At 41.4% G+C, this 15,888-nt stretch overlaps 1 protein-coding gene across 4 annotated transcripts in view; it reads left to right on the forward strand.

Moving 5' to 3' along the window:
* Nucleotides 1-15,888, forward strand: part of ARHGAP10 (Rho GTPase activating protein 10) — a 433,763-nt gene that overhangs the window by 212,755 nt on the left and 205,120 nt on the right. For all 4 annotated transcript variants that reach the window (XM_077477009.1, XM_077477008.1, XM_077477011.1 and 1 more), the window contains 3 exons: nt 1,793-1,899; nt 8,614-8,708; nt 9,976-10,057. In XM_077477009.1, coding sequence (XP_077333135.1) covers nt 1,793-1,899; nt 8,614-8,708; nt 9,976-10,057 — 284 coding nt within the window. The remainder of the gene's footprint in view (nt 1-1,792; nt 1,900-8,613; nt 8,709-9,975; nt 10,058-15,888) is intronic.

Genomic DNA, 15,888 nt, shown 5'->3' on the forward strand with positions numbered 1-15,888 from the left:
CTGCACGACACCTTCAGAACGTGAAGAGGAACTTCATCTTTCAGAATAACAACATCCCAAAGCATACATCCAAATCAACAAAGGAATGACTTCACCAGAAGATTAACATTTTAGAATGGCCCAACCAGAGCCCAGACCTGAATCTGATTGAAAATCTGTTGATCTGAGCACAGGAGATGCCATCGCAATCTGACAGTTTTGGAGTGTCCTTTGCAAAGAGTGGGCATATATTGCCAAGTCAAGATGTGCCATGCTGATTGACTCATACCCAAAAAGACTGAGTGTTGTAATAAGATCATAAGGTGCTTCAACAAAGTATTTAAGGGTGTGCACACTTATGCAACTTTATTATTTTATTTTTACTGCCCTCTGCATAAGGCCCCTTTAATACATTGTTGTCTGTTTTCATAGACTCCATTTGCTCAGCAGGGATTGCTCCGTTAATCCACACTGAGCCGGCGGATGACAGGTCCTGTGCTCACTGTGGAGAGACGGACCTGTCAGATCTCCGCTCTCCGCCATGTGGGATCGGATGAAAACAGATCCGCCTGTCCATTTTTTTCCAATCAGATGGATGGAAAATAGGGTTTCCATCTGTCTGAATTTAGCGGAGCGGATTGGATGTCAGCGGACATGTCACCGCTGACATCCGCCGCTGTATAGAGCATCCATTCAGGTCCGCCTAAAAAACTGAGAAGCGGACCAGAACAGGCCCGCATGTGTGAAAGGTGCCTAAAAAATTTCAGTTTGTTGTTCAATTGAGTTGTACAGTTTATAGTTATAGGTCACATTAAAGGTGGAAAAAGGTCTGAAATTATTTAACTTTGTCTATTTTTTTACATCATAGAAAACTGCAATTTTAACAGGGGTGTGTAGAAAAGTATCTCACAAAAGTGAGTACACCCCTCACACTTTTCACAACACTGAAGAAATTACACTTTTTTACAATGTAGAGTAGTGAGTGGACCGATTGTGTAACGGTGTAAATTTGCTGTCCCCTCAAAATACTACTATAAGATAAACATATTTGGTTCAGATGGTATCAAGCATGTGTGGCAGCAACCAGGTGAGGCACACAGTGTGATAATAAAAGTATATATCTTTTTATATATACACGCCCCTTTGATCACATACTGTATATGTACCTTTATATTAGCATACACTTAACCTTTAAACTCCTCTGTCAGTCCTGCCGATACAATAAAAGGGAGGTGAAGCATTTAACAAAAAGCAAAAAACAAACAAAAATATAGGTAGTAGCTATTTTTCAATCACCACATCAGACATTTTGGTCCTGACTGCTTACCAAAAAACTGCATCAGCGTGAACGAGGTTCCAAAGAGCATATTTGCAGAACTAAACAGCTATGCTAATGGCAACTTCAGAAATGTTTTGTTCTTTATTAAAGGGTTCCCCCAACATGTGAAAATACCCGGAGTTCCCTGCCAGTCCTCCTACTTTCCTGCTTATTTCACACTGTCCACACTAGGCAAAGAAGCACATCCTCCACAGTGTGATCAGTTTTCTGGCTGTGCTGGAAGAACAACCTGTCTGTGCTCCAATGGTCAGACTGACATTTTTAACAGGGGTGTGTAGACTTTCTGTATCCACTGTATGTATATGTAAGGGTTTACAACCACTTTACTGCCCATTAGATGTTTACATCCTAATATAAAGACTTTATAAAATGGAAAGAAACACTGTTAAGCTGTATTGTCTTTGTGTTGGTGTATCTTTTTTGTGTTGTAGGAGAAGTAATGTGTTTTTTTTTTTTTTTTTCTTCACAATATAGGACCAGCCCCTTTTGGTTCAAGCTGGGTAAAACACTACTGTATGTATAAGAAGGATTTGAACACATTCACAATGTTCCCATATGAACATAGATCAGGAGGCAAAATAGTAAGTGCACAAAGCAAGTTTCTTTTCTTTGTCAGCCTGATTAATTTCCTTTCTATAACTTGACAGTTATCTTATTATACCTATGCAGCCAGATTGATTGTATAGCTTTTCCCAAGTTGTGTACCATTTTAAATACAATAAATGGAATCTGCCAATTCTTTTGTTGTGATATTAAAGCTGAACTCCTGACAAAGACCTACACAGACAAGAAACGTGTAAGGCCTCTTTCACACGGGGCGAATCAGTAAAGATCCGCCCCGTGATGATCCGCTTGCTCAGCGGGGATCGCTCCGTTGTCCCCGCTGAGCCGGCTGCGGACAGGGCGGTCTCCGCACACTGTGCGGGGACCGCCCTGTCAGCTCTCCGCTCTCCTCTATGGGGATCGGACGAGCATGGACCGTGTGTCCGTGTTCATCCGATCCGCTCTGCAGACGGACAGAAAAATAGGATTTTCCTCCGTCTGCAGAATCGGACATTTGCGGAGGCGGACAATAGCGGGTGTCTGCGGATGCTCATCCGCAGACACCCGCTATCCCATAGGGATGAATGTATGGCCCGTATTTCATCCGCAAACGGATGGATGAAATACGGACATATCGTCCGCATGTGTGAAAGGGGCCTAAGGGAGCTGCTGTTTTACCAGCTGAAGAAAACTACTTCTTTTTTTTTTTTTACATACAGCTGTGAGATTTACTCAGCATTGCCACTCAACACAGCCCTGTCTGGTGGGACAGGAAACCCTATTTTAATCTGCGGCAGTTAAATAACAACATTTTTAGACCTGCCCCCCCCCACACCACCCACTGTGACTAGAGAGTGAAAGGAGAAGCAGCACGCTGATGAGCTCAACTCTCTGGTACTGGTTTCTCTTTTCCTAGAAATATGCTCTCTGTTGGCAAATGAACACTGCAGCTCATCTGATTAGCTCCTTGTGCTGCTTCTTACTTCTCAGTTTGAGCTCTGCTGCAAAGGAGAATGCAAAGTCTAATTTAGTTGTACTGCTTGCAGTTAAAATAAATTGCATTTAAAGTGGTATTAAAGAATACGTTCACCTTTGGGAATGTGTTACATGTTCCTGTGCCTGCATCTCTCCCCCTCCTGTGACAGTGGCTTGGGGATCTTCTCCCCGCACCTACAATTTGAAAAGAGCAGAGTTCCCTAAGTGAATGCAAACAAGTACAGTCGGCCTTTGCGGCTGACAGCTTGTAGTTCTCCATGAGCTGTGAGGGCACTGGTGAGCATTCTCGTAGTCCATTGAGCTTCCTTGACTGAAAGGATATACGCAGGGATATACAATGTAATACTGACATATCACACACCGGTTGGACTTGATGGACTTGTGTCTTTTTTTCAACCTCACCTACTATGTAACTATGTAAGTAACTGCCTTCTTGTATCAGAGTTGCAGGTAGACAGCTACACACTGACAGTCTGCAGGCGCATGACAATGCACCGTGATCAACAATGTTTTACAGGCTCCTAAGAAATAAAATAGAAAATAGTAAATGCATGTTTTATTTAACCTGCAATTAATTACATTTTTTTTAAAAAGGTGAACTTATCCTTTAAGCCGTTAGCAGTCTTATTGCTTCAGACATTGAGCACAATAAAATCTTTCCCAGTAAACTGTTAAAATTCTTACCTCAGCACTTGCAGTTCACAGTTTTCAATGCTACTGGCTCCTTCTGCTCTTGATAGGGAAGCATGAACAGTGGAAAATGCAGTCTCCAGTAAATCTATTAGCTAGGAGGATAGAGGGCGGAGGCCATCCGAGGCTACAGGGCTGTGCATTTTTCTATTGATGTGTAGGGAAACTCCTCTCTAGTCACCACATGCTAGGGTGACTCCATAGGATGCTACATCAGAAAAGAACCACACCGGAACAGGAAACATTGGTTTCCTTAGGCCATATACAGTGGGTAAAATAAGTATTGAGCACATCGCTAGTTTTCTCTGTAAAAATTTCTAACGGTGCTATTGACATGAAATGTTTAGCACATGTTGCTTACAACCCATGCAATCCATAGCTACAGAGACAGCAAAACCAATACATTCAGTAATGAAGTTATATTTAATAAAATGGAAAGACACAGGGAAAACGTTTTTAACATGTGAACTGAAATGTGTTTAATACTTCATACAAAATCCTTTGACAGCTTCCAGACAACTCCGGTATAGAGAAACTAGTCGCATGCATTGCTCAGGTGTGATTTTGGCCCATTCTTCCACACTGTCACGTACCTAGTGGTGAGCCCGGAATGCAGAAGGAGACCTCTCTTGTGCCCCCGAGTCACGGCCCCTGATTGTGGTGACAGGCGGCACAAGAGTCAAAGGTAGCACGAGTGCCTGGCAGGATCAACAGCCGAAGGATGGATCAGGCTGACTTCTGGGTTTAAATAGCCCGCCTGGCGCCGGTAACGGTGCGCGAGCGCACAGACAGGCGACGGACCACTGTCCCCAGCCAGCCTTTCCTGACACACACACAGTCTTCAAATCTTGAGGGCCTCTTCTTTGAACTCTGATCTTTAGTACTTTCCATAGATTTTCTGTTGGATTCAAGTCAGGTTATTGGCTGGGCCATTCTAGCAGCTTTATTTTCTTTCTTTGAAACCAATTTAAGAGTTTCCTTGGCTTTGTGTTTGTTTGGGATCATTGTCTTACTGACATGTCCACCCTCATTTCATCTTCTTCATCCTGGTAAACACTGAAGAAATGTCTGCACTCCAAGATCCATCAAAATTCTTTAATAAACGAACATCCCAAGTGTTCAAATGGTAGACGTGTTTCACACACTAACAGGTGCACTTATTCATGAATAAGCGCACATTTTAGTGTGTGAAACGCGTCTACCATTTGAACTGTCTGTAACACTTGGGATATTAATTTATTAAAGAATTTTGATATATCTTGGAGTGCAGCCATTTCTTCAGTGTTGATCATATGCGGGGGCAAGCCGAGGCAGGCACCTGCGTTATCATTAGGCTTCCTGTCTCACCTGGAGCAGCAAGTTCTTTTGTTTTGGATATTCATCATCTTGGTAGATGGCAGCAGATTTTTATCAAGAATGTCTTGGTACTCTTTTCCATCCATCCTTCCTTCAATGATATGAAGTTCGCCAGTATCATATGCTGAAAAACAGCCCCACTCCATGATGATCCCACCTCCAAACTTCTCTGTTGGTATGGGGAGGTTTTTGGGGTGATGTGCAGTGCCATTTGCCCTCCAAACATGGTGTGTATTATGGCATCCAAAGAGCTCATTTTTGGTCTCCTCTCACCAGACTATATTCTCCCAGTATTTCCCAGGCTTGTCTAAATGTTGTGCAGCGAACTTTAAAAAAGCTTCAACATGCTTTTTCTTCAGCAATGGAGTCTTGCATGGTGAGCGTACATACAAGCCATGGCGGTTGAGTGCATTACTTATTGTTTTCTTTGAAACAATTGTACCTCCTCATTCCAGGTCTTTTCTGACGCTCCCCACAAGTGGTCCTTGGCTCTTGAACAACTCTTCTGATAATTCTTTTTACTCCTCTGTCATAAATCTTGCCCAGGAGCACCTGGTCGCGTCCGCTTTATGGTGAAATGATGTTCTTTCTGTTTCCGGATTATGGCCCCAACAGTGCTCACTGAAACATTCAGTGAGCACTGTTGGAACATTTAGAAATCCTTCTGTAAACCTTGCCATCAGAATGTTCCAACAATAAGGTTTTGAAAGTCATGAGAGGGCTGTGCTTTTACCCATCATGAGATGTTTGTGTGACACCTTGGTAATGAGACACCTTTTTTTTTGCCCATCAGTTGAGACTAAACCAGCTGATATTCATTTGCACTGAGGGGCAGGATTGCTTTATAATTACTCAGCTGGTGTCTTGGCTTTTTTTTTATTTTATTTTTTTTGTACCTTTGTTCGTGTGTACTTTTCCTCTGTGCAATTCCATTGTATTACACATAACTTAATTTCTGAACTTATTTGTTTTTGGTTTGTTTGTATGTATGGATTGCATGGGTTGTTACCGACACGTGGTCACAATTTTAATGTCAATAGCTCCTTTAGAAATATATTTAACTAGAGAAATGGTGATGTGTTCCGTGTGTGTGTGTGTGTGTGTGTATATATGTGTGTGTGTATATGTGTGTGTGTGTGTATGTATATGTGTATATGTGTGTGTGTGTATATATATATATATATATATATATATATATATATATATATATGTATATATGTATATATATAAAAATAAATATTTATTGTGTGTATGTATAGAGATGGATAGTATCTGTGCTCAGAAGAGAAAAAACCACATGAAATGAGCAAATGGATAGCAGCCAGCATAAATGTTTGATTGCAATAAATAAAAATAAGTCCATATGCAGCGCTAAAGTAGGAAGTAGATGAGGTTCAGAGAGAGTGGTGAATGAAGGAAGTAAGATCCTCACACCAGCTTCAAGGTCGATACACCAGCATGCTCCTATATAATCTTCTTGCCAGAAGGCCATAGATTACAAGCATTTGGGTATATAGCACATAAAGTGTCTCCACATCTCAGGGTTAACCATACAGTGTAATTAAAAAAGATCTCCAAGCAAAGTATCCACTATAGTTTCCATATACAGCAGCTCCAATCCCATTCAAATGGTAGAAATGCACCCCATAAATAAATAAAGAGGCACATAGTAAAGCCTGCACAAGATAGCCTTAAAAAATATTTATTGAGGAATACTCACAAACGTGTAAAACAAGCATGGAAACAAAACAAACTTTCAAAGGAACTGCAGAAATAGTGTGCTTACGCCCTCACTACATCTGATGCATTTCAGCCTATGGGTCATTGTCAGAGGTGTAGTGAGAAGAACGTATACATGCTGATATAAATATCCAGCCGGAATCTGCCCTCAGAAGAGGTAAAGGAACATCCCTTCCCTGATCTCCTCTGTGACAAATGAAGCAGGAAACGATGAGGATTTTTTCACTTTCCATTTGGCTGCCTTGGGGTGTAATAGACCCCTTATCTCTCCATAAAGAGTACCTGTCACTGTCCAAAGCTATCGCAAGTGTAGTTAACTCTTTGTAAAAGAAATAAAGTTGTAAAAAAAGTATAATAAATAAAGCAACCCCTTCTCTCTGCTCACACGCAAACGCAAATGCGCACAGGTCCTGCATGCATGAGTAAACAGTGATTGCACCACACATGTGAGGTATCACTATGAACACAAGAGTGAGAGCGATAATTCTAGAGCCAGAGCTCGAGTTGAAATCTAAACTGGATTCACTGCTTGTAGGCGACATGCAAAAGCTTTACATGTAAACATTTTGACAGGCCTTTCTTGGTGCTCCTGAAGCTGCGGTCCGAGCATGGAGACACCAGAATCCCTCCCAATCCTACCCTCTCCACCTTTCTTGTTCCCTCTTCCCTCTTCTACCTTCTTCCGCATCAACCCTCCTTTTATTTGTATCTCCCCCCTCTTCATTTTTTCACTATTGTGTACTGTTCTTCCCCCTTGTTCCTGTCCCCTATTCCCTGTTGTTCCTGACCCATCGTACCATTGTCTGGGTTGTGTGTTTGTTCTAATCCAATTGATGGTGGGAGTTTGGCCAACAATGGGCCTATGCAAGAAGCTCATTTCATAAAGGCGGAAAGGTCGTCAACTCTGTACTTGGATCCCTAATGCTTTGTAATCTACATTGTTATCTGCACAATTATCTGTATCCAGCAATGTCTGTCTATATACATTAATATTGCTTCCTGACTCTACGCCATGTAATAAAAATTGTTGAACAATTTGCATAAAAATCTAAACTGGTAAAGGCTTTTAAATTGTCACATAGGGATAATTTTAAGTACTGTAGATTGTTGCCATGTCACAAGTGTGCACAATTTTAATTCTTGACATCTCTGGTATCTATTTACTCAACACAACCGTAATCTTTTATATTTTACTAAAAAAATTGGGTATTGTTTGTGTGCACTTAAATTGACTTCCTAAAAATTAGCATTTGATTAACAGCTGTGCAAATGCTGCATGACATAAAACATTGCAACAGGCATTTTATTCTACAGGGCCTTTGTGTTCAGAAAATGTATAATGTTTGGGGCTAATTTTAGAAAAATGCAGATTTTTACCTTGTATGTGAGAAATGTCGAATAGCAAGCTGTTAAACTGGAACATGGACAAGGATTACAATCTAAAGAAGCTGAATGCTCAGTATTCAATCAGCTGCTGAAAGTGCTTAAACTCGGGGTTTAAGATCACTTTATTGATGCTATACTGTATGTCCACCCAAAACCTTTTTCATAGTTTTGGATGTGGTGGGGAATCCTTGCTGTGTTTTTACTGCTATCCCTGGAGAGATTTCCCCTCACTTCCTGTTTTTTGCTGACTTTGCTTTAACATACAGGAAGTGAGGGGACCTCTCCAATAATAACACAAATAAAATGCTTTTGTTTTATTCAACAATGGGAAGCCTAGAGCCCCCAAGCTTTTTCGATCTGTGTACCTGTTTGATCATGTCCATCTGACCATCAAATCTGTTGTGTGTGACCATCTTTAAATTCCAAAATTTGGGAAGAATGGGAAAATGCTGTCAAATGTTATATTTTATAAGATGACGTTGTAAGCTAGAATGAAAATATTGTATACATTTGGTTATAAAGATTTTGAAAAGACATATCAATAGACCGGTGATATGATTTTTTTTTCTTTTTTTTTGTCCTAGGGGGATGGAGAAAGCTTTTTACCGAAGTACTGCACAAAACGGCATACAGACACTATAGATAGGAGGTTCTGCTTTGATGTGGAAGCTATAGACAAGTAAGAGATATTACTGATAAATTAATAAACAGTAGCTTTTTTTTATATTTTAAATGAAACGATGAAGGTTATATTTCATAATCCAGAGAACTATGTAAAGCAAAAAACCTACTTTGCTCTCAGAGAGGCCCTATTGGCTAAAGTACATACAAATAAATAATAAAAATGATAAAATATTGCCAATCTCTGCTTACCACGCAATGCTCCAGGGCTGTCCTTGACTTTCTCATCGGTCCAGCGCCTGTGGTTCTATATGGGCAGAACACTGTGTCTATTTCCTGTAAGCCCAGCCTAGCTTGTGCATCATCCCAGAGGCTGAGCTCACAGTACTCCAGGACTGAGGGGTCAATATGTTTAGTTTAAAGCAATGCCCATCTCCCATTATCTCTGGAGGAAGCTGGGAAACTGCAGGAAAAAGATACGTATAAGGATTTGCTTTTTTTTTTGTTGTTGCTTTTTTCTTTTGTTAAAAAGCATCTATGGGGGCTTCACCATCTTTCCACCTCACTGAATGAGTGACCACACTGTAGAAGCAGGTTAGTAAGGCAAGGCCATACACTGGTTTCTCCCAGCGGGGACAGCTGGAGTTTAGGATGTTTTGGTATTTCTTTTTTGCCAAAGTGCCTAAACTCAACTCCATAAAAGCCCATGTGTCAATGTACACATAGGCTTTTAGGATAGTTTAGGAGCTGCTGCAGTTAGGGGAGGTTCAACCTCCCTTGAGCGCAGAATAATCACGTTAAGGATAGGAACTTTTTGACTGGCCACAAAATCGCTGTAAAATCGTGCATGATTTTACAGTGTTTTTGCGTTTACCCACAGCTAGCAGTCAAAGTAGTTCAAATGTATATGAAGCATAATTGGCAGTCCAACCTAAGAAGTGCTAATTGAAGGCCCTTTTGACTCCAAAGAAAGGAACAAAGGCAAGCCGTATCATATAGGACTACTTCTGCTACCTTTTGTCTGCTCACTCCTGATTGATACTACAGTACACCTCCCTCTCTCCTTATCTCTATACCATAGTTGTGTCCAGTAGTTCAAAGGTGAATATTTCAGGGCTAGTAATACTGCCTAGGATTTTAGTTCTGCAGAGCCTCTGTGTTGGCAGCTCACTACAGGAAGTACAAACTCGCTCGATTTATGCCAGGATCAATGCATATTTTGTTTTGCACTTATTAAACATATAAAAAAAAAACTCTTATGAATGGTTTATTCAACATTGTTAGAATTTACACACATTTTAACTTGACTTTACTTCTGTTATTAGGCCGGGACTTCTCACAACTATGCAGGCTTTTTCAGAAGATGACCGACAAAACTGGATTGAAATACTGGGCGGAAAGGAGTCTGTGAGTAGCCAAAATTATTTATTCATTTTAGGCATATGAAAAGTTTCCAGTTATCCATTACTCTAAGGCCTCTTGTACAGGGGAGAAAACGGCACTTTTTTTTTTCTAATCTGAGCACAGGGGCGTTGTGGATGGAAGAATGCACACAGCTGCATAGTAATACAGCGTTAAATATGGAGTCAAAAAATAAAATAGAACATTTTACATTTGGGTGCAGTAATTTATGCACATATGTGTGTATACCTGTTGATGGGCATCTATACATGCATATATTGCAACAGTGACAATTAGAAGAGGATGATGTTTTCTACACATGTATATGCATGCGCATGTTTATGCAAGATCTTTGCATTTTTCTCAGGATCTTTCTGTCATTAAGATCCTGAGTATAAACATCAGTAAGTTTATTATGTCCATGTGCAACTTGCCTAAACCTCATTAGTAGGATGTCCAGTTTACATGCTTGCTCAGCCAATCAACTCGCATTGCATGTCATGGCATCTGTGTATTGTACGCACCTCCCATTAGCTACCGCCATACCTTTCTAATAATCCTGTATGAAAACACACACATCAAGACAAATTTCCACGCTAACCCCTTTTGCTTGCTTGTTCAGAACAAAGATACTGATCAGGAAATAATAAATATTAATTGTTAGCCCATCTCATTGTTAATGTGGCTCCAACCTAATTTTGCTGAAATTTGTATAAAAATAGACATGTTAACGGATTTGTTAAAAATGTGTAAAATCAAAGGCCATATACCTGTAGTGTGCTAGCAATCCATTGTGGTGTGATAAATTGAAACCATTAGCTTCAGAAGGTCAAACCTATCCAGACAAGTCTGTCAGTGGTGTCTGTGATTAGAGTGTTAGCACTGTATAGATGAGAGTGACTTGTATAGTAGGGGCTGCTGTTTCTTTCCATTTGCCACATGTACTGTCAAGTTCCTAATTGGATATTACAAGTCTGTATAAACAAAAATCTGGACTTTCACTTTATTTTTCTGTATTGCTATAAAGCATTATTGCTTTACATTGGTAAAAAAAGTTTTATTGAATTCTACAGGAAGGTCTTTTTTACACAAAGATGGGGGTGCGCATGTATGTATGTATGTACAGTATATCACAAAAGTGAGTACACCCCTCACATTTTTGTAAATATGTTATGATCTTTTCCTGTGACAACATTGAAAAAATTACACTTTATTACAATGTAAAGTAGTGAGTGTACAGCTTGTATAACAGTGTAAATTTGCTAGGGATTGACCGAATATTGGGTAGGCAGATTATTGGAGAAGTGTCCAAAATAACGGTATCGTATCTACACCAAAAACCAATATCGGTCAATCCCTAAAATTTGCTGTCCCCTCAAAATAACACCGCCATTAAATGTCTAAAGCAATGGCAACAAAAGTGAGTACACCTCTAAGTGAAAATGTCCAAATTGGGCTCAAAGTGTCAATATTTTATGTGGCCACCATTATTTTCCAGCACTGCCTTAACCTGCTTGGACATGGAGTTCACCAGAGCTTCACAGGTTGCCACTGGAGTCCTCTTCCACTCCTCAATGGCGACATCACGGAGCTTGTGGATGTTATAGAGCTTGCGCTCCTCCACCTTCCATTTGAGGATGTTCCAAAGATGCTCATAAGGGTTTGGGTTTGGAGACGTGCTTGGTCAGTCCATCACTTTTACCCTCCGCTTCTTTAGCAAGGCAGTGGTCGTCTTGGAGGTGTGCTTAGGTGTGTTATGTTGGAATACTGCCCTGTAGCCCAGTCTCTGAAGGGAAGGGGATCATACTCTGCTTCAGTATGTCACATTACATGTTGGCATTCATGCCCCCCCCCCCCCCAATGTACTGAAGCTACCCAGTGGCGGCAGCACTCATGTAGCCCCAGACCATGACACTCCCACCACCATGCATGACTGTAGGCAAGACGCACTTGTCTTTGTACTCCTCACCTGGTTGCTGCTACACGCTTGACACCATCTGAACCAAATAAATTAATCTTGGTCTCATCAGACCACAGGACATGGTTCCAGTAATCCACGTCCTCAATCTGCTTGTCTTCAGCAAACTGTTTGCAGGCTTTCTTTTGCATCATCTTTAGAAGAGGCTTCCTTCTGGGATGACAGCCATGCAGATCAATTTGAAACTGACAGGCTGACCCCCCCTACCCCTGCAACAATGCTGGCAGCACTCGTATGTCTCTTTCCCCAAAACAACCCCTGGATATGACGCTGAGCACGTGCACTCAACTTCTTTGGTCGACCATAGCGAGGCCTGTTCTGAGTGGAACCTGTCCTGTTAAACTGCTGTAAGGTCTTGGCCACCGTGCTGCAGCTCAGTTTCAGGGTCTTGCCAATCTTCTTATAGCCTAGACCAGTGATGGTGAACCTTGGCACCCCAGATGTTTTGGAACTACATTTCCCATGATGCTCATGCACTCTACAGTGCAGTTGAGCATCATGGGAAATGTAGTTCCAAAACATCTGGGGTGCCAAGGTTCGCCATCACTGGCCTAGACCATCTTTATGTAGATCAAAAATTATTTTTTTCAGATCCTCAGAGTTCTTTGCCATGAGGTGCCATATTGAACTTCCAGTGACCAGTGGGAGAGCGTGAAAGCGATAACACCAAATTTAACACTTCTGCTCCCCATTCACACCTGAGACCTTGCAACATTAACAAGTCACATGACATCGGGGAGGGAAAATGGCTAATTGGGCCCAATTTGGACATTTTCACTTTGGCGTGTATTCACTTTTGTTGACAGTGATTTAGACATTAATGGCTGTGTGTTGAGTTATTTTGAGGGGACAGCAAATTTACACTGTTATACAAGCTGTAGACTCACTACTCTACATTGTAGAAAAGTGTAATTTCTTCAGTGTTGTCACATGAATAGATATAATACATTTTTTACAAAAATGTGAGGGGTGTACTCACTTTTGTGAGATACAGTGTGTGTGTGTGTATATATGTGTGTATATATATATATATATATAATATATATATATATATAATATAATATAATATATAATTTTGTAGAACTGACCCGATCCAAGTCTGGACTACATGTTTCACTGTTATACTGCATTCTTTTTTGCAAACACACATCGAATGACACTATTGGCCATTTTACTTTTTGCCAAAGATGCATGTTTATTATGCAGTAAGGCTGTTCAATTTACCATGATTGTGTGTTTTTAAAACTAAATGGCCAATGAACAATGTATTCTTTCAGTGTAACATATGATATTGCTCTGTATAATAAGGAATGTTGCCATTTTCAGTATAAATATACCATTAATACTCTGCATCAAGTCTTTACTTGGGGGAAAAAACGCATATCTATGTGTTTTTGTTGCACATCATTTCACGGTGAAATTTTAAAGTCAAATAAAAGGGAGGGATACTTGCCATCATAAAGCTTCCTCGCCCGGCATCTCCTCCTTGTACTGTGTTTCAGCATATGCACAGGAGCTAGTTATGCCAACTTACAGGATTGGCATGGCCACTCTAAGCCGAGCTGAACATGTGCTGTTCGGTTTACAGTCTGGAGATTGCTGCGAACAGGTGGGTGTGATTTATTGCAGAAGAAACATTACATAAAATGCCTGCCTGCTCATAGTGGAACTTTAGTTCCACTTAATAATTATTGAAACATTATCCGAGGGAGGGCTACAAGATGATGGCATTGTTTAAAAAATTTTAGAAGCAAAGGCCCAAATCACACTTATTTATGTGACTGGGCTGTAGCCGGCAGAGTAAAAAAAAAAGCCTTATCTTTGAGTATTAGTGGGGGTAAAAATGCCCCTTCGTCAGGCAGAGTTAGTAAAAAATCCCCCTGTGTTCATGTGTAGGGGAGGTAAAAAATGCTCTTGTATCCCCCCACCATCCAAATTCAATAGTCCCCTACCCTCCCTTACAGCACAGTGCACCCCCCCCCCCCCCCCCCCCTTACCTTGAGCTGCTGCTGGGAAGCAGAGTGTAGGGTCTGAAGGAGGACCAGAGGAGGACTGGAGTCAGCTGCCAGATTCTGCTGAATGCTGAGACTTGGGGAGGTGAAGACAAGAGTGTGCTGCACAGAGGTGCAGCTCTGCTGGGAAGTTCTGTCATCCTCTTTTGACGACGATAGACAAGATGGGGGCAGAAATGAGGGGGTTGCCATAGCTGCAGAAGAAGTGTGGGGGCTTCATGATACTGCATGTAGGGCCTGGTTTGGCTCGAGGGCATTGTGTTTGACACATGTGGACTAGGGTTTGTGTAGGTGAGCAAATGTAGCATGCTTTCAAGTGCATCCAGTTTGCATTCGAGTTCAGTTTAAGGGGCTTTTGAGATTAATTATCTTTTACGTGTTCAGCTACAGTTGACTGCCTCCTAAGTCCCATCAACCTTGTTTGCATTCCCATTGACTTATTTGGAGAGGAAAGCTGTTCTGACATAAACCAAAGCCTGTGTACACAGGCCCTTATTCAGTGATGACCAGAGGCTTAACTAGAAGTCATTGGATCCAACAGCAAAACTTTAGAGGGCTCGTTCCGTCACCCCTGCAGCCTCCTTTTGTGGCATCCAGAACATTGAGAAATGAGTTGCCATCGGTTATACCACAACTCTAATTGTAGCCTCCATTTGTGTTAATTGCCCTTCTAATAACAAACCCTATTACCAGGCGGTTGGTGGTGGCTTTATATAGCCATCTGGCCCATTGATGAGGCTGCTGACAATAAAGGTCCCTATAGATTGGTGGTCAATGCATTTTCTTAATGTCCATATGGCTACTCAATTTATGATCCTCCTGATCTATAGGCAGAGTAGATATTGCTGGCAGTCAGAGTAGTGCTGTTCTTTTGCATTAGCGGTCACAGAATATTTGCTTCTATGAATTTAATCTGTCATGGTATGGACTGATGCATCAATCTGCAAAATAGTAATCTGCCTCCTAAACCTATGCCAGTAGATCAGGGGTAAATTTTTTGATATTGGGCAGAGGGGATAGTGCAAAGATGAAATATTTGTTTTGCCTGCTTAACTGCCTCGTTTCCCACTTCAGTTGCGCTATGAGACATATTTAAAGGTTTCTACACTAGCCAGCAAGGTGTCTAGAGGTACAGTAAGCACGCACTGTGCCAGTAAATAACGTCAAAAGCTTAAAGTAGAACTACAGGGAATATATATATTTTTTTCATTTTGGATAGAGCAAGGGAGGGTTATAACCCCTGTAAGGTTTATTTTTGCCCTCTTTATCCCACTCGGAAGATTTACCTTAAAGTGGTTGTTAACCCACTATACTATTATCATGCCATTCCCTCTGTTATATAATGCAATGTGTCCACGTGCCTGTGCTGTATAAAAAAAAAAAAAAATTGCAGATTATATCTTATCTCAGAGCATCTCCCAGCGCTTGCATGACTCCTCGGCTCTTTCTTCTGCCTGGCTGACGGCTATAGCACGCAGGGCCGAGCACTGCTGCGGACATCAGCCAGGGAGGAGAGAACCAAGGAGACACTCTGAGATGATGATTTTTATACAGCACATAACAGAGAGGATGGCATGATCATAGTATAGATATGAGAGAAGCAGGAGGGGAGGCTTGTGGAGTGGACAGAGCTGACAGGCAGGGAAGGGAGGGGTGAGGAAGACACGTGAGCAGGGCTGCGGATGACTGGGGCATTTAAACTGACCACAGTGTCTGGGCTCAACGGCTATAATATTTTTTCTCTTATTTTTACTCTCCTGTGTCTGTCTCCTCTGTCCGTCCCCATCCCCCCCCCCCCGTCCCCCGCGTGCCACCTAGTGACAGTCCCGACCCATCCCCCTTCTGCT

This window comes from Lithobates pipiens, unplaced genomic scaffold (genome assembly GCF_037356315.1).
Source record: "Lithobates pipiens isolate NorthernLeopardFrog02 unplaced genomic scaffold, aLitPip1_a1.2 Scaffold_13, whole genome shotgun sequence".
NCBI classification, from domain to species: Eukaryota; Metazoa; Chordata; class Amphibia; order Anura; family Ranidae; genus Lithobates; species Lithobates pipiens.